Source organism: Phyllobates terribilis, unplaced genomic scaffold (assembly GCF_046119375.1).
Source record: "Phyllobates terribilis strain yellow unplaced genomic scaffold, ASM4611937v1 Scaffold_5__5_contigs__length_657084704, whole genome shotgun sequence".
NCBI classification, from domain to species: Eukaryota; Metazoa; Chordata; class Amphibia; order Anura; family Dendrobatidae; genus Phyllobates; species Phyllobates terribilis.
Genome location: NW_027362765.1, coordinates 356,217,770 through 356,245,170, shown reverse-complemented (window position 1 = coordinate 356,245,170; position 27,401 = coordinate 356,217,770). Strand labels below are relative to the sequence as shown.

At 53.7% G+C, this 27,401-nt stretch overlaps 1 protein-coding gene across 2 annotated transcripts in view; it reads right to left on the bottom strand.

Moving 5' to 3' along the window:
• NRAP (nebulin related anchoring protein) overlaps positions 1-27,401 on the bottom strand; it is a 200,481-nt gene that overhangs the window by 73,605 nt on the left and 99,475 nt on the right. The window contains exons 13-19 of one of the 2 annotated variants that reach the window (XM_073684672.1): positions 18,119-18,226; positions 7,712-7,819; positions 7,168-7,266; positions 5,493-5,597; positions 3,540-3,647; positions 2,441-2,542; positions 1,330-1,527 (exon numbers count right to left, since the gene is read on the bottom strand). In XM_073684672.1, coding sequence (XP_073540773.1) covers positions 1,330-1,527; positions 2,441-2,542; positions 3,540-3,647; positions 5,493-5,597; positions 7,168-7,266; positions 7,712-7,819; positions 18,119-18,226 — 828 coding nt within the window. The remainder of the gene's footprint in view (positions 1-1,329; positions 1,528-2,440; positions 2,543-3,539; positions 3,648-5,492; positions 5,598-7,167; positions 7,267-7,711; positions 7,820-18,118; positions 18,227-27,401) is intronic. The other variant, XM_073684673.1, reaches the window with a different exon arrangement.

Here is a 27,401-nt window from a genome sequence, read left to right as displayed (position 1 = left end):
TATAATGTACCCCCATCTCACCTCGCTCTATAATGCACCGCCATCTCACCTCGCTCTATAATGCACCGCAATCTCACCTCACTCTATAATGCAACGCCATCTCATCTCACTTTATAATGCACCGCCATCTCACCTCGCTCTATAATGCACCGCCATCTCACCTCGCTCTGTAATGTACCGCCATCTCACCTCGCTCTATAATGTACCGCCATCTCACCTCGCTCTATAATGTACCCCCATCTCACCTCGCTCTATAATGCACCGCCATCTCACCTCGCTCTATAATGCACCGCCATCTCACCTCACTCTATAATGCACCGCCATCTCATCTCGCTTTATAATGCACCGCCATCTCACCTCGCTCTATAATGCACCGCCATCTCACCTCGCTCTATAATGTACCGCCATCTCACCTCGCTCTATAATGTACCCCCATCTCACCTCGCTCTATAATGCACCGCCATCTCACCTCGCTCTATAATGCACCGCCATCTCACCTCGCTCTATAATGCACCGCCATCTCACCTCGCTCTATAATGCACCGCCATCTCACCTCGCTCTATAATGTACCGCCATCTCACCTCGCTCTATAATGCACCGCCATCTCACCTCGCTCTATAATGTACCGCCATCTCACCTCGCTCTATAATGTACCGCCATCTCACCTCGCTCTATAATGCACCGCCATCTCACCTCGCTCTATAATGCACCGCCATCTCACCTCGCTCTATAATGCACCGCCATCTCACCTCGCTCTATAATGCACCATCTCACCTCGCTCTATAATGCACCGCCATCTCACCTCGCTCTATAATGCACCGCCATCTCACCTCGCTCTATAATGTACCGCCATCTCACCTCGCTCTATAATGCACCGCCATCTCACCTCGCTCTATAATGCACCGCCATCTCACCTCGCTCTATAATGTACCGCCATCTCACCTCACTCTATAATGCACCGCCATCTCGCTCTATAATGCACCGCTATCTCACCTCGCTCTATAATGTACCGCCATCTCACCTCGCTCTATAATGCACCGCCATCTCACCTCGCTCTATAATGCACCGCCATCTCACCTCGCTCTATAATGCACCGCTATCTCACCTCGCTCTATAATGTACCGCCATCTCACCTTGCTCTATAATGCACCGCCATCTCACCTCGCTCTATAATGCACCGCCATCTCACCTCGCTCTATAATGTACCGCCATCTCACCTCGCTCTATAATGTACCGCCATCTCACCTCGCTCTATAATGCACCGCCATCTCACCTCGCTCTATAATGCACCGCTATCTCACCTCGCTCTATAATGTACCGCCATCTCACCTCGCTCTGTAAGCCGTAGGCTTTCTTGGCCCATGCGACCCTCATGTCCTCGGGCAGCAGGGTGTACTCATGCAGCTTGGTGCGGTAGTCCAGGTCACTGGCCAGCGCCTGCGCCTGCTTGGCGTGAGTGATGTTCACCATGTCCATCGGCAAATGGAACTGCGACTTCGTCTCCTTGAATCCTTTCTTGTAGTTAATCTAAAGACAAAATAGATGACGCGTCCGATCACCACCATCGCCCCACATGAAGATCTGTCTCATATGGTCACCCAGCTTCCCCAGGCTCCTGAGTGGCAGAAACCCCGGTGGAATAGGCCAAATTAACCCCTGTCCAGATTGAACCCGGGTATAGTTTGGCCCAGGCCAGAGTACACCCCGGGGGATAAACTATTCCCCTCCAGGCTACAATAAATCCCTGTATTTTATGAGCCCTTGTAAATGAGATACATTGTAGAGGCCATTTTTTAGTGGGAAGATGTTTGTGGTGTTTGTGTGGTTTAGCACATGATGAGGAGGAGTAATCTCCGGTGTAATGACGGCTGTCCTACCAGTCACATGAAGATCAGAGCTTTTACCTTAGTAATTGTAACTGGATCTGATCACTTCACCCGGTCTCTGATTGGTTGAACAGTGTGCAGATCTCTTTCTATCAGACTCACGCAGCTGCTTTTAATTTAACTACTGAGAAGTGCGGTAGATTCTTTACCTCATTGTATCTTTGTGGAAATCTAATATTTTTACTGGTTGAAGTTTTTTGTGGTTCAAGTAATAAAAGTCCATGTGTTTAGAACTTTAATAAGTCAGTTATCTTCTCTCGTAAGTCACCTGACAAATCTGAACCCCCAATAACAGGATGAAAAAGTAAATAATTCTTGTGCATATCCTCAACGCTGCTGATATCGGGGGTAGAATCTGGCATGAGGGGTATGAAATGGCCTAAGCCATAATATACCCAGGGTGTAATCAAGCCTAAGCCGGGTATAGTCTGGCTTCATGGTATACGATGGCCCACTACACAGGGTCACACAGTGAATAGGGATGTCTCCCTGCATCATCAGGACTCTGGGAAAGCTGGGTGCCCAGTGCTGCACTGTGGAGGCGGCTCCGTTACCTCACTATTCAGCTTTCCAACTTGTAAAGAATGAAGGAGACGCGAGTCGCTTGTCGCTGCCGCTTTTCCTTTAGTTTTTTCATATTCCTCCTTGTATTTGATCTGGAGGTGACAGATACATCATGTCTTATCCTCCAGTCACCTCCAGAGCTGCGGTCACTATTCTGCTGTTACATCATGTCTTATCCTCCAGTCACCTCCAGAGCTGCGGTCACTATTCTGCTGTTACATCATGTCTTATCCTCCAGTCACCTCCAGAGCTGCGGTCACTATTCTGCTGTTACATCATGTCTTATCCTCCAGTCACCTCCAGAGCTGCAGTCACTATTCTGCTGTTACATCATGTCTTATCCTCCAGTCACCTCCGGAGCTGCAGTCACTATTCTGCTGTTACACAATGTCTTATCCTCCAGTCACCTCCAGAGCTGCAGTCACTATTCTGCTGTTACATCATGTCTTATCCTCCAGTCACCTCCAGAGCTGCAGTCACTATTCTGCTGTTACATCATGTCTTATCCTCCAGTCACCTACAGAGCTGCAGTCACTATTCTGCTGTTACATCGTGTCTTATCCTCCAGTCACCCCCAGAGCTGCACTCACTATTCTGCTGTTACATCAGGTCTAATACTCCAGTCACCTCCAGAGCTGCCGTCACTATTCTGCTGTTACATCATGTCTTATCCTCCAGTCACCTCCAGAGCTGCAGTCACTATTCTGCTGTTACATCATGTCTTATCCTCCAGTCACCGCCAGAGCTGCAGTCACTATTCTGCTTTTACATCATGTCTTATCCTCCAGTCACCTCCGGAGCTGCAGTCACTATTCTGCTGTTACATCATGTCTTATCCTCCAGTCACCATCAAACCTGCAGTCAATATTCTGCTGTAACATCATGTCTAATACTCCAGTCACCTCCAGAGCAGCAGTCACTATTCTGCTGTTACATCATGTCTTATCCTCCAGTCACCTCCAGAGCTGCAGTCACTATTCTGCTGTTACATTGTGTCTTATGCCCTATTGGTACGCCCCTTGACTCCATACTTTCTGCACTGTGGGTCTTGGTCACTGGGTTCCCTGGTGCTGCCCACATCCCACTCACATCACTTGCGAGGTCCCCTGAGGCTTTAGCAGACATCATGGCCAGGTTGTCCAGACTCATCTCGAAGTTCTGCCCCCTGCTCTTCATCCATTCCTCCTTGTACTTGTTCTGTAATGAAATCACAGGGAACATGATTGGTGATCGTACAGAGATAGAGGGGTCCCTGATACCGGAGCACATATACCAGGGGGTCCCTGATACTAGAGCACATATACCAGGGGGTCCCTGATACTAGAGCACATACACCAGGGGGTCCCTGATACCAAAACACATATACCAGGGGGTCCCTGATACTAGAGCACATATACCAGGGGGTCCCTGATACTAGAGCACATACACCAGGGGGTCCCTGATACCAAAACACATATACCAGGGGGTCCCTGATACTAGAGCACATATACCAGGGGGTCCCTGATACTAGAGCACATACACCAGGGGGTCCCTGATACTAGAGCACATACACCAGGGGGTCCCTGATACTAGAGCACATATACCAGGGGGTCCCTGATACCAAAACACATATACCAGGGGGTCCCTGATACTAGAGCACATATACCAGGGGGTCCCTGATACCAAAACACATATACCAGGGGGTCCCTGATACTAGAGCACATATACCAGGGGGTCCCTGATACTAGAGCACATACACCAGGGGGTCCCTGATACCAAAACACATATACCAGGGGGTCCCTGATACTAGAGCACATACACCAGGGGGTCCCTGATACTAGAGCACATACACCAGGGGGTCCCTGATACTAGAGCACATACACCAGGGGGTCCCTGATACTAGAGCACATACACCAGGGGGTCCCTGATACTAGAGCACATACACCAGGGGGTTCCTGATAGTGGAGCACATACACCAGGGGGTTCCTGATACTAGGAGCACATATACCAGGGGGTCCTTGATACTAGAGCACATACACCAGGGGGTTCCTGATACCAGAACACATATACCAGGGGGTCCCTTATACTAGAGCGCATACACCAGGGGGTCCCTGATACTAGAGCACATATACCAGGGGGTCCCTGATACTGGAGCACATACACCAGGGGGTTCCTGATACTGGAACACATACACCAGGGGGTTCCTGATACTGGAGCACATACACCAGGGGGTCCCTGATATTAGAGCACATTTACCAGGGGGTCCCTGATACTAGAGCACATATACCAGGGGGTTCCTGATACTAGAGCACATATACCAGGGGGTCCCTGATACTGGAGCACATACACCAGGGGGTTCCTGATACTGGAACACATACACCAGGGGGTTCCTGATACTGGAGCACATACACCAGGGGGTCCCTGATATTAGAGCACATTTACCAGGGGGTCCCTGATACTAGAGCACATATACCAGGGGGTCCCTGATACTAGAGCACATATACCAGGGGGTTCCTGATACCGGAACACATAAAACAGGGGGTCCCTGATACTAGAGCACATACACCAGGGGGTTCTCGATACCGGAGCACATATACCAGGGGGTCCCTGATACCAGAACACATATACCAGGGGGTCCCTGATACTAGAGCACATATACCAGGGGGTTCCTGATACTAGAGCACATATACCAGGGGGTTCCTGATACCGGAGCACATAAAACAGGGGGTCCCTGAAACTAGAGCACATACACCAGCGGGTTCCCGATACCGCAGCACATATACCAGGGGGTCCCTGATACCAGAACACATATACCAGGGGGTCCCTGATACTGGAGCACATATACCAGGGGGTTCCTGATACCGGAGCACATACATCAGGGGGTCCCTGATACTAGAGCACATATACCGGGGGTTCCTGATACCGAAGCACATAAAACAGGGGGTCCCTGATACTAGAGCACATACACCAGGGGGTTTCTGATACCGGAGCACATATACCAGGGGGTCCCTGATACTGGAGCACATATACCAAGAGTCTGGTCTGGTTCGGTCAGTGACGTACCTCGCTGTAGAGCTCCGCATTCTCCTTGGCCTTCACCATCTCCGGCACGTCCTGGGGCAGGGTGTAGCGGGTCTTGGATTTCTCATAATCCGCCCTGTAATTCAGCTGAATAGACATACGAGAAGTGCAAGTTATGAAAAGGTTAAAATCTTGTTTCAAAACAGTGCCACCCCTGCCAGCAGGTTGTGTGTGGCTTTACAACTGAACCCAATCTCTGATGGAATTGAGATGCAAAACCAGACACAACCACGCACAGGGGTGGCGCTGTTTCTGGAAGGCAAAGAAAGCTGTTTTCCTAATCCAAGACAACCTCTTTAATAGTTATCACAGCTGAGGGTTTGTTCCGGGGTAGCGTGAAGCCAATCCTAACATAGGCTGCACCTAGCTCAGGTCCTGAGAGCTTGTTGCAATGTATCAGTCTGGAGTCTGTTTATCTCACAGAGGATTGTCTACACTGGATACAATGTAACAAACCTGCAGCTCAATAGTCAGGAGCGGGAATGTCGTGTGGCATCAGCCGGACTCGTCTGTGTGGTTGGGGCTCTGTTACTCCAGGACTATGGGGGTCATCATGTGCCAGGTCTGAGGATTGTGCCAGCACCACAACCTCGTCTACATGGGCACGACTAGAGGCTACTTGAGGTGTGGGGGTCTCTGGTGCCTGAGGCCTCTGGTGCAGGGGGTCTCTGGTGCAGGGGGATCTCTGGTGCAGGGGGATCTCTGGTGCAGGGGGATCTCTGGTGCAGGGGGATCTCTGGTGCAGGGGGTCTCTGGTGCCGGGGGCCTCTGGTGCAGGGGGCCTCTGGTGCAGGGGGTCTCTGGTGCAGGGGGTCTCTGGTGCAGGGGATCTCTGGTGCAGGGGGACTCTGGTGCAGGGGGTCTCTGGTGCAGGGGGTCTCTGGTGCAGGGGGTCTCTGGTGCCGGGGGCCTCTGGTGCCGGGGGCCTCTGGTGCAGGGGGTCTCTGGTGCAGGGGGCCTCTGGTGCAGGGGGTCTCTGGTGCCGGAGGCCTCTGGTGCCGGAGGTCTCTGGTGGGGGGGTCTCTGGTGCCGGGGGGCCTCTTGTGCAGGGGGTCTCTGGTGCCGGGGGTCGCTGGTGCAGGGGGTCGCTGGTGCCGGGGGCCTCTGGTGGGGGGGGTCTCTGGTGCCAGGGGCCTCTTGTGCAGGGGGTCTCTGGTGCCGGGGGTCTCTGGTGCAGGGGGTCGCTGGTGCCGGAGGCCTCTGGTGCCGGGGGCCTCTGGTGGGGGGGGGTCTCTGGTGCCAGGGGCCTCTTGTGCAGGGGGTCGCTGGTGCAGGGGGTCGCTGGTGCCGGAGGCCTCTGGTGCCGGGGGCCTCTGGTGGGGGGGGTCTCTGGTGCCGGGGGTCTCTGGTGCCGGGGGTCTCTGGTGCCGGGGGTCTCTGGTGCCGGGGGCCTCTGGTGCAGGGGGTCTCTGGTGGGGGGGTCTCTGGTGCCGGGGGGCCTCTTGTGCAGGGGGTCTCTGGTGCAGGGGGCCTCTGGTGGGGGGGTCTCTGGTGCCTGGGGCCTCTTGTGGGGGGGCTCTGGTGCTGGACACTGCTCGGTACTACCACTACCATCTGATGGCCTGTATGTGCTCACATGCCACCGGCTAATGTATGAAGGGTTGAACCCTGGGGGCTGTTGCATCATTGTGGTCCCCATTATCAGCATGGCACTTACATCGCTCAGCTGCTGGGCATTAACCCTCGCTTGTACAATCTCCGGGGTGTCGGTGACAGAACTGAACTTCACCTTGTCGATGCTCTGCCGGTAATTTACCTGCCGGGAAGGAAGAGACGAGACATGGAAATCACGAGCTCAGGAGGGGCAACGGCCGTGTTCAGACTTCAGGGAGATCAGCACAAGCTTTCCTGAAATACTCTGTGCTGCTGGAGATCCTACTCCTCACGATATGCAACTAAATCAGAAAACTTCTCTTCTGAAATACTTTGTGCTGCTGGGGGGACCCTGTTCCTTCCCATATGAAATTATTTGATTTTGATATCCCACAAAAGTCAGCAAACTTCTGTCCTGAAATCCTCTGTGCTCCTGGTGGATCGCCTCCTTTCAATAAGAAGCCTTCTCATAAGATCAGCACAACTCTTCTGAAATACTCTGTGCTGCTGGGAGACTATGCTCTTTCCGTAATATCTATGCATTTATAAAGAAGCAGTATTTTGTTGCTGTCTGTTTCCCAGTATGACGAGCTTCCAGCGTTACTTACGTCTTTCAGGGGTTGCAGCTTTTTTGTGGTCTGATAAGATGGAGCGAGAGTCGCTGGGAAACAATATTCTCCGTCAGCACAATCGCTCTTCTCCGATCTGTAGGCGAGCTGCAGGAGAAAAATCACTTTACATCCATTGTGTTATTTCCCTACATCACTGTGGCACAAAGCTCACTACATAATTTCTAAAGCCACCACTAGTGGGAGCTCACTACACACAGATTTATACAGTCACCACTAGGGGGAGATCACTACACACAGAATTATACAGTCACCACTAGAGGGAGCTCACTACACACAGATTTATACAGTCACCACTAGGGGGAGATCACTACACACAGATTTATACAGTCACCACTAGAGGGATCTCACTACACACAGATTTATACAGTCACCACTAGGAGGAGCTCACTACATACAGATTTATACAGTCACCACTAGGGGGAGCTCACTACATACAGATTATACAGCCACCACTAGAGGGAGCTCACTACATACAGATTTATACAGTCACCACTAGAGGGATCTCACTACACACAGATTTATACAGCCACCACAAGGGAGAGATCACTACATACAGATTTATACAGTCACCACTAGAGGGATCTCACTACACACAGATTTATACAGCCACCACAAGGGAGAGATCACTACATACAGATTTATACAGTCACCACTAGAGGGAGCTCACTATACACAGATTTATACAGTCACCACTAGGGGGAGATCACTACACACAGATTTATACAGTCACCACTAGGGGGAGCTCACTACACACAGATTTATACAGCCACCACAAGGGAGAGATCACTACATACAGATTTATACAGCCACCACTAGGGGGAGCTCACTACATACAGATTTATACAGCCACCACTAGGAGGAGCTCACTACATACAGATTTATACAGCCACCACTAGGGGGAGCTCACTACATACAGATTTATACAGCCACCACTAGGGGGAGCTCACTACATACAGATTTATACCGCCACCACTAGGGGGAGCTCACTATATACAGATTTATACAGCCACCACTAGGGGGAGCTCACTATATACAGATTTATACAGCCACCACTAGGAGGAGCTCACTACATACAGATTTATACAGCCACCACTAGAGGGAGCCCACTACATACAGATTTATACAGCCACCACTAGAGGGAGCTCACTACATACAGATTTATACAGCCACCACTAGGGGGAGCTCACTACATACAGATTTATACAGCCACCACTAGGAGGAGCTCACTACATACAGATTTATACAGCCACCACTAGAGGGAGCCCACTACATACAGATTTATACAGCCACCACTAGGGGGAGCTCACTACATACAGATTTATACAGCCACCACTAGGGGGAGCTCACTATATACAGATTTATACAGCCACCACTAGAAGGAGCTCACTACATACAGATTTATACAGTCACCACAAGGGAGAGATCACTACATACAGATTTATACAGCCACCACTAGGGGGAGCTCACTACATACAGATTTATACAGCCACCACTAGGAGGAGCTCACTACATACAGATTTTTTCAGCCACCACTAGAGGGAGCTCACTACATACAGATTTATACAGCCACCACTAGGGGGAGCTCACTATATACAGATTTATACAGCCACCACTAGAGGGAGCTCACTACATACAGATTTATACAGTCACCACTAGAAGGACCTCACTGGATACAGATTTATACAGCCACCACTAGGGGGAGCTCACTATATACAGATTTATACAGCCACCACTAGGAGGAGCTCACTACATACAGATTTATACAGCCACCACTAGAGGGAGCCCACTACATACAGATTTATACAGCCACCACTAGAGGGAGCTCACTACATACAGATTTATACAGCCACCACTAGGGGGAGCTCACTACATACAGATTTATACAGCCACCACTAGGAGGAGCTCACTACATACAGATTTATACAGCCACCACTAGAGGGAGCCCACTACATACAGATTTATACAGCCACCACTAGGGGGAGCTCACTACATACAGATTTATACAGCCACCACTAGGGGGAGCTCACTATATACAGATTTATACAGCCATCACTAGAAGGAGCTCACTACATACAGATTTATACAGTCACCACAAGGGAGAGATCACTACATACAGATTTATACAGCCACCACTAGGGGGAGCTCACTACATACAGATTTATACAGCCACCACTAGGAGGAGCTCACTACATACAGATTTTTTCAGCCACCACTAGAGGGAGCTCACTACATACAGATTTATACAGCCACCACTAGGGGGAGCTCACTATATACAGATTTATACAGCCACCACTAGAGGGAGCTCACTACATACAGATTTATACAGCCACCACTAGGGGGAGCTCACTATATACAGATTTATACAGCCACCACAAGAGGGAGCTGACTACACACAGATTTATACAGTCACCACTAGAGGGAGCTCACTACATACAGATATATACAGCCACCACTAGAGGGAGCTCACTACATAATTTCTAAAGCCACCACTAGTGGGAGCTCACTACACACAGATTTATACAGTCACCACTAGGGGGAGATCACTACACACAGATTTATACAGTCACCACTAGAGGGAGCTCACTACACACAGATTTATACAGTCACCACTAGGGGAAGATCACTACACACAGATTTATACAGTCACCACTAGGAGGAGCTCACTACATACAGATTTATACAGTCACCACTAGGAGGAGATCACTACATACAGATTTATACAGTCACCACTAGAGGGATCTCACTACACACAGATTTATACAGCCACCACAAGGGAGAGATCACTACATACAGATTTATACAGTCACCACTAGAGGGAGCTCACTACACACAGATTTATACAGTCACCACTAGGGGGAGATCACTACACACAGATTTATACAGTCACCACTAGAGGGATCTCACTACACACAGATTTATACAGCCACCACAAGGGAGAGATCACTACATACAGATTTATACAGCCACCACTAGGGGGAGCTCACTACATACAGATTTATACAGCCACCACTAGGAGGAGCTCACTACATACAGATTTATACAGCCACCACTAGGGGGAGCCCACTACATACAGATTTATACAGCCACCACTAGGGGGAGCTCACTACATACAGATTTATACAGCCACCACTAGGGGGAGCTCACTATATACAGATTTATACAGCCACCACTAGGAGGAGCTCACTACATACAGATTTATACAGCCACCACTAGAGGGAGCCCACTACATACAGATTTATACAGCCACCACTAGAGGGAGCTCACTACATACAGATTTATACAGCCACCACTAGGGGGAGCTCACTACATACAGATTTATACAGCCACCACTAGGAGGAGCTCACTACATACAGATTTATACAGCCACCACTAGAGGGAGCCCACTACATACAGATTTATACAGCCACCACTAGGGGGAGCTCACTACATACAGATTTATACAGCCACCACTAGGGGGAGCTCACTATATACAGATTTATACAGCCACCACTAGAAGGAGCTCACTACATACAGATTTATACAGTCACCACAAGGGAGAGATCACTACATACAGATTTATACAGCCACCACTAGGGGGAGCTCACTACATACAGATTTATACAGCCACCACTAGGAGGAGCTCACTACATACAGATTTATACAGCCACCACTAGAGGGAGCTCACTACATACAGATTTATACAGCCACCACTAGGGGGAGCTCACTATATACAGATTTATACAGCCACCACAAGAGGGAGCTCACTACATACAGATTTATACAGTCACCACTAGAAGGACCTCACAGGATACAGATTTATACAGCCACCACTAGGGGGAGCTCACTATATACAGATTTATACAGCCACCACTAGGAGGAGCTCACTACATACAGATTTATACAGCCACCACTAGAGGGAGCCCACTACATACAGATTTATACAGCCACCACTAGAGGGAGCTCACTACATACAGATTTATACAGCCACCACTAGGGGGAGCTCACTACATACAGATTTATACAGCCACCACTAGGAGGAGCTCACTACATACAGATTTATACAGCCACCACTAGAGGGAGCCCACTACATACAGATTTATACAGCCACCACTAGGGGGAGCTCACTACATACAGATTTATACAGTCACCACAAGGGAGAGATCACTACATACAGATTTATACAGCCACCACTAGGGGGAGCTCACTACATACAGATTTATACAGCCACCACTAGGAGGAGCTCACTACATACAGATTTTTTCAGCCACCACTAGGAGGAGCTCACTACATACAGATTTTTTCAGCCACCACTAGAGGGAGCTCACTACATACAGATTTATACAGCCACCACTAGGGGGAGCTCACTATATACAGATTTATACAGCCACCACTAGAGGGAGCTCACTACATACAGATTTATACAGCCACCACTAGGGGGAGCTCACTATATACAGATTTATACAGCCACCACAAGAGGGAGCTGACTACACACAGATTTATACAGTCAACACTAGAGGGAGCTCACTACATACAGATATATACAGCCACCACTAGAGGGAGCTCACTACATAATTTCTAAAGCCACCACTACAGGGAGCTCACTACACACAGATTTATACAGTCATCAATAGGGGGAGCTCACTACATACAGATTTATACAGTCACCACTAGAGGGAGCTCACTGCATACAGATTTATACAGCCACCACTAGAGGGAGCTCACTACATACAGATTTATACAGCCACCACTAGGGGAAGCTCACTACATACAGATTTATACAGCCACCACTAGGGGGAGCTCACTACACACAGAATTATACAGCCGCCACTAGGGGAAGCTCACTACATACAGATTTATACAGCCACCACTAGAGGGAGCTCACTGCATACAGATTTATACAGCCACCACTAGAGGGAGCTCACTACATACAGATTTATACAGCCACCACTATAGGGAGCTCACTACATACAGATTTATACAGTCACCAATAGGTGGAGCTCACTACATACAGATTTATACAGTCACCACTAGAGGGAGCTTACTACATACAGATTTATACTGCCACCACTAGAGGGAGCTCACTGCATACAGATTTATACAGCCACCACTAGAGGGAGCTCACTACATACAGATTTATACAGCCACCACTAGGAGGAGCTCACTACATACAGATTTATACAGCCAGCACTAAGGGGAGCTCACTACATACAGATTTATACAGCCATCACTAGAGGGAGCCCACTGCATACAGATTTATACAGTCACCACTAGGGGGAGGTCACTACATACAGATTTATACAGCCACCACTAGGGGGAGCTCACTACATACATATTTATACAGTCACCACTAGGAGGAGCTCACTACATACAGATTTATACAGTCACAACTAGAGGGAGCTCACTACATACAGATTTATACAGTCACCACTAGAGGGAGCTCACTGCATACAGATTTATACAGCCACCACTAGAGGGAGCTCACTACATACAGATCTATACAGCCACCACTAGGGGGAGCTCACTACATACAGATCTATACAGCCACCACTAGGGGGAGCTCACTACATACAGATTTATACAGCCACCACTAGGGAGAGCTCACTACATACAGATATATACAGACACCACAAGAGGGAGCTCACTACATACAGATTTATACAGTCACCTCTAGGGGGAGCTCACTACATACAGATTTATACAGTCACCACTAGAGGGAGATCACTACATACAGATTTATACAGTCACCACTAGGGGGAGCTCACTACATACAGATTTATACAGCCACCACTAGGGAGAGCTCACTACATACAGATTTATACAGTCACCACTAGGGGGAGCTCACTACATACAGATTTATACAGCCACCACTAGAGGGAGCTCACTACATACAGATTTATACAGTCACCACTAGAGGGAAATCACTACATACAGATTTATACAGTCACCACTAGAGGGAGCTCACTGCATACAGATTTATACAGCCACCACTAGAGGGAGCTCACTACATACAGATTTATACAGCCACCACTAGGAGGAGCTCACTGCATACAAATTTATACAGCCAGCACTAAGGGGAGCTCACTACATACAGATATATACAGCCACCACTAGAGGGAGCTCACTACATACAGATTTATACAGCCAGCACTAAGGGGAGCTCACTACATACAGATTTATACAGCCACCACTAGGTGGAGCTCACTACATACAGATTTATACAGCCACCACTAGAGGGAGATCACTACATACAGATTTATACAGCCACCACTAGGTGGAGCTCAATACATACAGATTTATACAGTCACCACTAGAGGGAGCTCACTACATACAGATTTATACAGCCAGCACTAAGGGGAGCTCACTACATACAGATTTATACAGTCACCACTAGAGGGAGCTCACTATATACAGATTTATACAGCCAGCACTAAGGGGAGCTCACTACATACAGATTTATACAGTCACCACTAGAGGTAGCTCACTACATACAGATTTATACAGCCACCACTAGGGGAAGCTCACTACATACAGATTTATACAGCCACCACTAGGGGGAGCTCACTACACACAGAATTATACAGCCACCACTAGGGGAAGCTCACTACATACAGATTTATACAGCCACCACTAGAGGGAGCTCACTGCATACAGACTTATACAGCCACCACTAGAGGGAGCTCACTACATACAGATTTATACAGCCACCACTAGAGGGAGCTCACTACATACAGATTTATACAGCCACCACTAGAGGGAGCTCACTACATACAGATTTATACAGTCACCAATAGGTGGAGCTCACTACATACAGATTTATACAGTCACCACTAGAGGGAGCTTACTACATACAGATTTATACAGCCACCACTAGAGGGAGCTCACTACATACAGATTTATACTGCCACCACTAGAGGGAGCTCACTGCATACAGATTTATACAGCCACCACTAGAGGGAGCTCACTACATACAGATTTATACAGCCACCACTAGGAGGAGCTCACTACATACAGATTTATACAGCCAGCACTAAGGGAGAGATCACTACATACAGATTTATACAGCCATCACTAGAGGGAGCCCACTGCATACAGATTTATACAGTCACCACTAGGGGGAGGTCACTACATACAGATTTATACAGCCACCACTAGGGGGAGCTCACTACATACATATTTATACAGTCACCACTAGGAGGAGCTCACTACATACAGATTTATACAGTCACCACTAGAGGGAGATCACTACATACAGATTTATACAGTCACCACTAGGGGGAGCTCACTACATACAGATTTATACAGCCACCACTAGGGGGAGATCACTACATACAGATTTATACAGCCACCACTAGGGAGAGCTCACTACATACAGATTTATACAGTCACCACTAGGGGGAGCTCACTACATACAGATTTATACAGCCACCACTAGAGGGAGCTCACTACATACAGATTTATACAGTCACCACTAGAGGGAAATCACTACATACAGATTTATACAGTCACCACTAGAGGGAGCTCACTGCATACAGATTTATACAGCCACCACTAGAGGGAGCTCACTACATACAGATTTATACAGCCACCACTAGGAGGAGCTCACTGCATACAAATTTATACAGCCAGCACTAAGGGGAGCTCACTACATACAGATATATACAGCCACCACTAGAGGGAGCTCACTACATACAGATTTATACAGCCAGCACTAAGGGGAGCTCACTACATACAGATTTATACAGCCACCACTAGAGGGAGCTCACTACATACAGATTTATACAGCCAGCACTAAGGGGAGCTCACTACATACAGATTTATACAGTCACCACTAGAGGGAGCTCACTACATACAGATTTATACAGCCAGCACTAAGGGGAGCTCACTACATACAGATTTATACAGCCACCACTAGGGGAAGCTCACTACATACAGATTTATACAGCCACCACTAGGGGGAGCTCACTACACACAGAATTATACAGCCACCACTAGGGGAAGCTCACTACATACAGATTTATACAGCCACCACTAGAGGGAGCTCACTGCATACAGATTTATACAGCCACCACTAGAGGGAGCTCACTACATACAGATTTATACAGCCACCACTAGAGGGAGCTCACTACATACAGATTTATACAGCCACCACTAGAGGGAGCTCACTACATACAGATTTATACAGTCACCAATAGGTGGAGCTCACTACATACAGATTTATACAGTCACCACTAGAGGGAGCTTACTACATACAGATTTATACAGCCACCACTAGAGGGAGCTCACTACATACAGATTTATACTGCCACCACTAGAGGGAGCTCACTGCATACAGATTTATACAGCCACCACTAGAGGGAGCTCACTACATACAGATTTATACAGCCACCACTAGGAGGAGCTCACTACATACAGATTTATACAGCCAGCACTAAGGGGAGCTCACTACATACAGATTTATACAGCCACCGCTAGGTGGAGCTCACTACATACAGATTTATACAGCCAGCACTAAGGGAGAGATCACTACATACAGATTTATACAGCCATCACTAGAGGGAGCCCACTGCATACAGATTTATACAGTCACCACTAGGGGGAGGTCACTACATACAGATTTATACAGCCACCACTAGGGGGAGCTCACTACATACATATTTAAACAGTCACCACTAGGAGGAGGTCACTACATACAGATTTATACAGTCACCACTAGAGGGAGCTCACTACATACAGATTTATACAGTCACCACTAGAGGGAGCTCACTGCATAGATTTATACAGCCACCACTAGAGGGAGCTCACTACATACAGATCTATACAGCCACCACTAGGGGGAGCTCACTACATACAGATCTATACAGCCACCACTAGGGGGAGCTCACTACATACAGATTTATACAGCCACCACTAGGGAGAGCTCACTACATACAGATTTATACAGCCACCACTAGAGGGAGCTCACTACATACAGATTTATACAGTCACCTCTAGGGGGAGCTCACTACATACAGATTTATACAGTCACCACTAGAGGGAGATCACTACATACAGATTTATACAGTCACCACTAGGGGGAGCTCACTACATACAGATTTATACAGCCACCACTAGGGAGAGCTCACTACATACAGATTTATACAGTCACCACTAGGGGGAGCTCACTACATACAGATTTATACAGCCACCACTAGAGGGAGCTCACTACATACAGATTTATACAGTCACCACTAGAGGGAAATCACTACATACAGATTTATACAGCCACCACTAGAGGGAGCTCACTACATACAGATTTATACAGCCACCACTAGAGGGAGCTCACTGCATACAGATTTATACAGCCACCACTAGAGGGAGCTCACTACATACAGATTTATACAGCCACCACTAGGAGGAGCTCACTGCATACAAATTTATACAGCCAGCACTAAGGGGAGCTCACTACATCCAGATATATACAGCCACCACTAGAGGGAGATCACTACATACAGATTTATACAGCCACCACTAGGGGGAGATCACTACATACAGATTTATACAGCCACCACTAGGGGGAGCTCACTACATACAGATTTATACAGTCACCACAAGGGAGAGCTCACTACATACAGATTTATACAGCCAGCACTAAGGGGAGCTCACTACATACAGATTTATACAGCCACCACTAGGTGGAGGTCACTACATACAGATTTATACAGCCACCACTAGAGGGAGATCACTACATACAGATTTATACAGCCACCACTAGAGGGAGCTCACTACATACAGATTTATACAGCCAGCACTAAGGGGAGCTCACTACATACAGATTTATACAGCCACCACTAGGAGCTTACTACATACAGATTTATACAGTCACCACTAGAGGGAGCTCACTACATACAGATTTAAACAGCCAGCACTAAGGGGAGCTCACTCATACAGATTTATACAGTCACCACTAGGGGGAGCTCACTACATACAGATTTATACAGCCACCACTAGAGGGAGCCCACCGCATACAGATTTATACAGCCACCACTAGTGGGAGCTCACTACGTTCAGATTTATACAGCCACCACTAGTGGGAGCTCACTACATACAGATTTAAACAGCCACCACTAGAGGGAGCTCACTGCATACAGATTTATACAGCCACCACTAGTGGGAGCTCACTACATACAGATTTATACAGCCACCACTAGGGAGAGATCACTACATACAGATTTATACAGCCACCACTAGGGAGAGATCACTACATACAGATTTATACAGCCACCACTAGGAGGAGCTCACTACATACAGATTTATACAGCCACCACTAGAGGGAGCTCACTACATACAGATTTATACAGTCACCAGATTTAGACAGACATCATGAGAAGTATCAGTTTCTATATCCATTCACTTCTAGATGCTCACGTTGCTGGCAAGGGTCCCAGCCTTGATGGCGTGTAATGTGCGTCGGTCCATACCAACTCCTTCATAATGTCCTTTCATCTGACTCTGGTACTTTTCTTTGTATTTCAGCTGCAGACAAGAAATAATGGGGGAAAGTTCTATTCAGATAAACATGGTAACCGAGTCATTGCATCTAAGCAATAAATGGGATGACAGCAACAAAACTGCGCAGCCCTGTGTATTCTCCTGTAGATGATGTCAGACTATTACTAACCAATCACCTGTGTTCCTCCCTGTAGGGGGTGGAGTTTACACACTGCTTATGACAAGCTGCTGCTGCAGTCTCCAGCCTCTCCTGGGCCGTACACCTGCACAGCCTCCAGCCTCTCCTGGGCCGTACACCTGCACAGCCTCCAGCCTCTCCTGGGCCGTACACCTGCACAGCCTCCAACCTCTCCTGGGCCGTACACCTGCACAGCCTCCAGCCTCTCCTGGGCCGTACACCTGCACAGCCTCCAGCCTCTCCTGGGCCGTACACCTGCACAGCCTCCAGCCTCTCCTGGGCCGTACACCTACACAGCCTCCAGCCTCTCCTGGGCCGTACACCTACACAGCCTCCAGCCTCTTCTGGGCCGTACACCTGCCTCTCTCCAGCCTCTCCTGGGCCGTACACCTGCACAGCCTCCAGCCTCTTCTGGGCCGTACACCTGCCTCTCTCCAGCCTCTCCTGGGCCGTACACCTGCACAGCCTCCAGCCTCTCCTGGGCCGTACACCTACACAGCCTCCAACCTCTCCTGGGCCGTACACCTGCACAGTCTCCAGCCTCTCCTGGGCCGTACACCTGAACAGTCTCCAGCCTCTCCTGGGCTGTACACCTGCACAGCCTCCAGCCTCTTCTGGGCCGTACACCTGAACAGTCTCCAGCCTCTCCTGGGCCATACACCTGCCTCTCTCCGGCCTCTCCTGGGCAGTAAACCTGCACAACCTCCAGCCTCTCCTGGGCCGTACACCTACACAGCCTCCAGCATCTCCTGGGCCGTACACCTGCAAAGTCTCCAGCCTCTCCGGTCGTACACCTGTACAGCCTCCGGCCTCTCCTGGGCCGTACGCCTGCACAGCCTCCGGCCTCTCCTGGGCCGTACGCCTACACAGCCTCCGGCCTCTCCTGGGCCGTACGCCTGCACAACCTCCAGCCTCTCCTGGGCCGTACACCTGCACAGCCTCCAGCCTCTCCTGGGCCATACGCCTGCACAGCCTCCGACCTCTCCTGGGCCGTACACCTGCACAGCCTACAGCCTCTCCTGGGCCGTACACCTGCCTCGCTCCGGCCTGTCCTGGGCCGTAAACCAGCACAGCCTCCAGCCTCTCCTGGGCCGTACACCTACACAACCTCCAGCCTCTCCTGGGCCGTACACCTACACAGCCTCTAGCCTCTCCTGGACCGTACACCTGCACAGTCTCCAGCCTCTCCGGCCGTACATCTGTACAGCCTCCAGCCTCTCCTGGGCCGTACGCCTGCACAGCCTCCAGCCTCTCCAGAGCCATACACCTGCACAGTCTCCAGCCTCTCCTGGGCCGTACACCTGCACAGCCTCCAGCCTCTCCTGGGTCGTACACCTGCCTCTCTCCGGCCTCTCCTGGGCCGTAAACCTGCACAGCCTCCAGCCTCTCCTGGGCCGTACACCTACACAACCTCCAGCCTCTCCTGGGCCGTACACCTGCACAGCCTCCAGCCTCTCCTGGGCCGTACGCCTGCACAGCCTCCGGCCTTTCCTGGGCCATACACCTGCCTCTCCAGCCTCTCCTGGGCTGTACAGCTGCCTCTCTCCGGCCTCTCCTGGGCCGTAAACCTGCACAGTCTCTAGCCTCTCCTGGGCCGTACACCTGCACAGTCTCCAGCCTCTCCTAGGCCGTACACCTGCACAGTCTCCAGCCTCTCCTGGGCCGTACACCTGCACAACCTCCAGCCTCTTCTGGGCCGTACACCTGCCACTCTCCGGCCTCTCCTGGGCCGTAAACCTGCACAGCCTCCAGCCTCTCATGGGCCGTACACCTGCACAGCCTCCTGCCTCTCCTGGGCCATACACGTGCACAGTCTCCAACCTCTCCTGGGCCGTACACCTGCACAGTCTCCAGCCTCTCCTAGGCCGTACGCCTGCACAGTCTCCAGCCTCTCCTGGGCCGTACACCTGAACAGTCTCCAGCCTCTCCTGGGCCATACACCTGCCTCACTCCAGCCTCTCCTCGGCCGTACACCTGCACAGCCTCCAGCCTCTCCTGGGCCGTACACCTGCACAGCCTCCAGCCTCTCCTGGGCCGTACACCTGCACAGCCTCCAGCCTCTCCTGGGCCGTACACCTGCACAGCCTCCAGCCTCTCCTGGGCCGTACACCTGCACAACCTCCAGCCTCTTCTGGGCCGTACACCTGCCTCTCTCCAGCCTCTCCTGGGCCGTAAACCTGCACAGCCTCCAGCCTCTCATGGGCCGTACACCTGCACAGCCTCCTGCCTCTCCTGCGCCATACACGTGCACAGTCTCCAACCTCTCCTGGGCCGTACACCTGCACAGTCTCCAGCCTCTCCTAGGCCGTACGCCTGCACAGTCTCCAGCCTCTCCTGGGCCGTACACCTGAACAGTCTCCAGCCTCTCCTGGGCCGTACACCTGCCTCTCTCCAGCCTCTCCTGGGCCGTACACCTGCACAGCCTCCAGCCTCTCCTGGGCCGTACACCTGCACAGCCTCCAGCCTCTCCTGGGCCGTACACCTGCACAGCCTCCAGCCTCTCCTGGGCCGTACACCTGCACAGCCTCCAGCCTCTCCTGGGCCGTACACCTGCACAGCCTCCAGCCTCTCCTGGGCCGTACACCTGCACAGTCTCCAGCCTCTCCGGCCGTACACCTGTACAGCCTCTCCTAGGCCGTACACCTGCACAGCCTCCGGCCCCTGCTGGGCCATACGCCTGCACAGCCTCCGGCCTCTCCTGGGCCGTACGCCTGCACAGCCTCCGGCCTCTCCTGGGCCGTACGCCTGCACAGCCTCTCTCCAGCCTCTCCTGGGCCATACACATGCAGAGTCTCCAGCCTCTCCTGGGCAGTACACCTGTACAGCCACCAGCCTCTCCTGGGCCGTACACCTGCCTCTCTCCTGCCTCTCTCCTGCCTCTCCTGGGCCGTACACCTGCACAGTCTCCAGCCTCTCCTGGGCCTTACGCCTGCACAGCCTCCGGCCTCTCCTGGGCCATACACCTGCCTCTCTCCAGGCCTCCTGGGCCGTACACCTGCACAGTCTCCGGCCTCTCCTGGGCCGTAAACCTGCACAGCCTCCAGCCTCTCCTGAGCCGTACACCTACACAACCTCCTGCCTCTCCTGGGCCGTACACCTACACAGTCTCCAGCCTCTCCTGGGCCGTACACCTACACAGCCTCCAGCCTCTCATGGGCCGTACACCTGCACAGCCTCCGGCCTCTCCTCGGCCATACACCTGCACAGTCTCCAACCTCTCCTGGGCCGTACACCTGCACAACCTCCAGCCTCTCCTAGGCCGTACGCCTGCACAGTCTCCAGTATCTCCTGGGCCGTACACCTGAACAGTCTCCAGCCTCTCCTGGGCCGTACACCTGCACAGTCTCCAGCCTCTCCTGGGCCATACATCTGCCTCTCTCCGGCCTCTCCTGGGCCGTAAACCTGCACAGCCTACAGCTTCTCCTGGTCCGTACACCTACACAACCTCCAGCCTCTGCTGGGCCGTACACCTACACAGCCTCCAGCCTCTCCTGGGCCGTTCACCTGCACCACCTCCGGCCTCTCCTGGGTCGTACACCTGCACAGCCTCCAGCCTCTCCTGGGCCAAACACCTGCCTCGCTCCGGCCTCTCCTGGGCCGTAAACCTGCACAGCCTACAGCCTCTCCTGGGCCGTACACCTGCACAACCTCCAGCCTCTCCTGGGCCGTACACCTACACAGCCTCCAGCCTCTCCTGGGCCGTACACCTACACAGCCTCCAGCCTCTCCTGGGCCGTACACCTGCACAGTCTCCAGCCTCTACGGCCGTACACCTGTACAGCCTCCGGCCTCTCCTGGGCCGTACGCCTGTACAGCCTCCGGCCTCTCCTGGGCCGTACGCCTGCACAGCCTCCAGCCTATCTCCAGCCTCTCCTGGGCCATACACCTGCACAGTCTCCAGCCTCTCCTTGGCCGTACACCTGCACAGCCTCCAGCCTCTCCTGGGCCGTACACCTGCCTCTCTACGGCCTCTCCTGGGCCATAAACCTGCACAGCCTCCAGCCTCTCCTGGGCCGTACACCTACACAACCTCCAGCCTCTCCTGGGCCGTACACCTGCACAGCCTCCAGCCTCTCCTGGGCCGTACGCCTGCACAGCCTCCGGTCCCTCCTGGGCCATACACCAGCCTCTCTCCAGTCTCTCCTGGGCCGTACACCTGCACAGTCTCCAGCCTCTCCTGGGTCATACACCTGCCTCTCTCCGGCCTCTCCTGGGCCGTACACCTGCACAGCCTCCAGCCTCTCCTGGGCCGTACACCTACACAGCCTCCAGCCTCTCCTGGGCCGTACACCTACACAGCCTCCAGCCTCTCCTGGGCCGTACACCTACACAGCCTCCAGCCTCTCCTGGGCCGTACACCTGCAAAGTCTCCAGCCGTACACCTGCACAGCCTCCGGCCTCTGCTGGGCCATACGCCTACACAGCCTCCGGCCTCTCCTGGGCCGTACGCCTGCACAGCCTCCGGCCTCTCCTGGGCCGTACGCCTGCACAGCCTCCGGCCTCTCCTGGGCCGTACGCCTGCACAGCCTCTGGCCTCTCCTGGGCCGTACGCCTGCACAGCCTCCGGCCTCTCCTGGGCCGTACGCCTGCACAGCCTCCGGCCTCTCCTGGGCCGTACGCCTGCACAGCCTCCGGCCTCTCCTGGGCCGTACGCCTGCACAGCCTCCGGCCTCTCCTGGGCCGTACGCCTGCGCAGCCTCCAGCCTCTCTCCAGCCTCTCCTGGGCCATACACCTGCACAGTCTTCAGCCTCTCCTCGGCCGTACACCCACACAACCTCCAGCCTCTCCTGGGCCGTACTCCTACACAGCCTCCAGCCTCTCCTGGGCCGTACACCTGCACAGTCCCCGGCCTCTCCTAGTCCGTACACCTGCACAGCCTCCGGCCTCTCCTCGGCTGTAATCCTGCACAGCCTCCGGCCTCTCCTGGGCCACACGCCTGCACAGCCTCTAGCCTCTCTCCAGCCTCTCTTGGGCCATACACCTGCACAGTCTCCAGCCTCTCCTGGGCCGTACACCTGCACAGCCTCCAGCCTTTCCTGGGCCGTACACCTGCCTCTCTCCAGCCTCTCCTGGGCCGTAAACCTGCATAGACTCCAGCCTCTCTTGGGCCGTACACCTACACAACCTCCAGCCTCTCCTGGGCCGTATGCCTGCACAGCCTCTGGCCTCTCCTGGGCCATACACCTAACTCTCTCCAGCCTCTCCTGGGCCGTACGCCTGCACAGCCTCCAGCCTCTCCTAGGCCGTATGCCTGCACAGCCTCCGGCCTCTCCTGGGCCATACACCTGCCTCTCTCCAGCCTCTCCTTGGCCGTACACCTGCACAGCCTCCAGCCTCTCCTGGGCCGTACACCTGCCTCTCTACGGCCTCTCCTGGGCCATAAACCTGCACAGCCTCCAGCCTCTCCTGGGCCGTACACCTACACAACCTCCAGCCTCTCCTGGGCCGTACACCTGCACAGCCTCCAGCCTCTCCTGGGCCGTACGCCTGCACAGCTTCCGGCCCCTCCTGGGCCATACACCAGCCTCTCTCCAGCCTCTCCTGGGCCGTACACCTGCACAGTCTCCAGCCTCTCCTGGGTCATACACCTGCCTCTCTCCGGCCTCTCCTGGGCCGTACACCTGCACAGCCTCCAGCCTCTCCTGGGCCGTACACCTACACAGCCTCCAGCCTCTCCTGAGCCGTACACCTACACAGCCTCCAGCCTCTCCTGGGCCGTACACCTGCACAGTCTCCAGCCGTACACCTGCACAGCCTCCGGCCTCTCCTGGGCCATACGCCTACACAGCCTCCGGCCTCTCCTGGGCCGTACGCCTGCACAGCCTCCGGCCTCTCCTGGGCCGTACGCCTGCACAGCCTCCGGCCTCTCCTGGGCAGTACGCCTGCACAGCCTCCAGCCTCTCCTAGGCCGTACGCCTGCGCAGCCTCCAGCCTCTCTTCAGCCTCTCCTGGGCCATACACCTGCACAGTCTTCAGCCTCTCCTCGGCCGTACACCTACACAACCTCCAGCCTCTCCTGGGCCGTACACCTACACAGCCTCCAGCCTCTCCTGGGCCTTACAACTGCACAGTCTCCGGCCTCTCCTAGTCCGTACACCTGCACAGCCTCCGGCCTCTCCTCGGCTGTACGCCTGCACAGCCTCCGGCCTCTCCTGGGCCGCACGCCTGCACAGCCTCCAGCCTCTCTCCAGCCTCTCTTGGGCCATACACCTGCACAGTCTCCAGCCTCTCCTGGGCCGTACACCTGCACAGCCTCCAGCCTTTCCTGGGCCGTACACCTGCCTCTCTCCAGCCTCTCCTGGGCCGTAAACCTGCATAGCCTCCAGCCTCTCTTGGGCCGTACACCTACACAACCTCCAGCCTCTCCTGGGCCGTATGCCTGCACAGCCTCCGGCCTCTCCTGGGCCATACACCTAACTCTCTCCAGCCTCTCCTGGGCCGTACGCCTGCACAGCCTCCAGCCTCTCCTAGGCCGTACACCTACACAGTCTCCAGCCTCTCCTGGGCCGTACACCTGCACAGCCTCCAGCCTCTCCTGGGCCGTACGCCTGCACAGCCTCCGGCCTCTCCTGGGCCATACGCCTGCACAGCCTCGGGCCTCTCCTGGGCCGTACGCCTGCACAGCCTCCGGCCTCTCCTGGGCCATACACCTGCCTCTCTCCAGCCCTCCTGGGCCGTACACCTGCACAGTCTCCGGCCTCTCCTGGGCCGTACTCCTGCCTCTCTCTGGCCTCTCCTGGGCCGTAAACCTACATAGCCTCCAGCCTCTCCTGGGCCGTACACCTACACAGCCTCCAGCCTCTCCTGGGCCGTACACCTACACAGCCTCCAGCCTCTCCTGGGCCGTACACCTACACAGCCTCCAGCCTCTCCTGGGCCATACACCTACACAGCCTCCAGCCTCTCATGGGCCGTACACCTGCACAGCCTCCGGCCTCTCCTGGGCCATACACCTGCACAGTCTCCAACCTCTCCTGGGCCGTACACCTGCACAGTCTCCAGCCTCTCCTAGGCCGTACGCCTGCACAGTCTCCAGCCTCTCCTGGGCCGTACACCTGAACAGTCTCCAGCCTCTACTGGGCCGTACACCTCCACAGTCTCCAGCCTCTCCTGGGCCATACACCTGCCTCTCTCCGGCCTCTCCTGGGCCGTAAACCTGCACAGCCTCCAGCCTCTCCTGGGCCGTACACCTGCACAGCCTGCAGCCTCTCCTGGGCCGTACACCTGCACAGCCTCCAGCCTCTCCTGGGCCGTACACCTGCACAGCCTCCAGCCTCTCCTGGGCCGTACACCTGCACAGTCTCCAGCCTCTCCGGCCGTACACCTGTACAGCCTCTCCTAGGCCGTACACCTGCACAGCTTCCGGCCCCTCCTGGGCCATACGCATGCACAGCCTCCGGCCTCTCCTGGGCCGTACACCTGCACAGCCTCCGGCCTCTCCTGGGCCGTACGCCTGCACAGCCTCCAGCATCTCTCCAGCCTCTCCTGGGCCATACACCTGCACAGTCTCCAGCCTCTCCTGGGCCATACACCTTCACAGTCTCCAGCCTCTCCTGGGCCGTACACATGCACAGCCTCCAGCCTCTCCTGGGCCATACACCTGCCTCTCTCCGGCCTCTCCTGGGCCGTACACCTGCACAGCCTCAAGCCTCTCCTGGGCCGTACACCTACACAGCCTCCAGCCTCTCCTGGGCCGTACACCTACACAGCCTCCAGCCTCTCCTGGGCCGTACACCTGCAGTCTCCAGCCTCTCCGGCCGTACACCTGCACAGCCTCCGGCCTCTCCTGGGCCATAAGCCTGCACAGCCTCCGGCCTCTCCTGGGCCGTACGCCTGCACAGCCTCTGGCCTCTCCTGGGCCGTACGCCTGCACAGCCTCTGGCCTCTCCTGGGCCGTACGCCTGCACAGCCTCCGGCCTCTCCTGGGCCGTACGCCTGCACAGCCTCCGGCCTCTCCTGGGCCGTACGCCTGCACAGCCTCCGGCCTCTCCTAGGCCGTACGCCTGCGCAGCCTCCAGCCTCTCTTCAGCCTCTCCTGGGCCATACACCTGCACAGTCTTCAGCCTCTCCTCGGCCGTACACCTACACAACCTCCAGCCTCTCCTGGGCCGTACACCTACACAGCCTCCAGCCTCTCCTGGGCCTTACAACTGCACAGTCTCCGGCCTCTCCTAGTCCGTACACCTGCACAGCCTCCGGCCTCTCCTCGGCTGTACGCCTGCACAGCCTCCGGCCTCTCCTGGGCCGCACGCCTGCACAGCCTCCAGCCTCTCTTAGGCCATACACCTGCACAGTCTCCAGCCTCTCCTGGGCCGTACACCTGCACAGCCTCCAGCCTTTCCTGGGCCGTACACCTGCCTCTCTCCAGCCTCTCCTGGGCCGTAAACCTGCATAGACTCCAGCCTCTCTTGGGCCGTACACCTACACAACCTCCAGCCTCTCCTGGGCCGTATGCCTGCACAGCCTCCGGCCTCTCCTGGGCCATACACCTAACTCTCTCCAGCCTCTCCTGGGCCGTACGCCTGCACAGCCTCCAGCCTCTCCTAGGCCGTACACCTACACAGTCTCCAGCCTCTCCTGGGCCGTACACCTGCACAGCCTCCAGCCTCTCCTGGGCCGTACGCCTGCACAGCCTCCGGCCTCTCCTGGGCCATACGCCTGCACAGCCTCGGGCCTCTCCTGGGCCGTACGCCTGCACAGCCTCCGGCCTCTCCTGGGCCATACACCTGCCTCTCTCCAGCCCTCCTGGGCCGTACACCTGCACAGTCTCCGGCCTCTCCTGGGCCGTACTCCTGCCTCTCTCTGGCCTCTCCTGGGCCGTAAACCTACACAGCCTCCAGCCTCTCCTGGGCCGTACACCTACACAGCCTCCAGCCTCTCCTGGGCCGTACACCTACACAGCCTCCAGCCTCTCCTGGGCCGTACACCTACACAGCCTCCAGCCTCTCCTGGGCCATACACCTACACAGCCTCCAGCCTCTCATGGGCCGTACACCTGCACAGCCTCCGGCCTCTCCTGG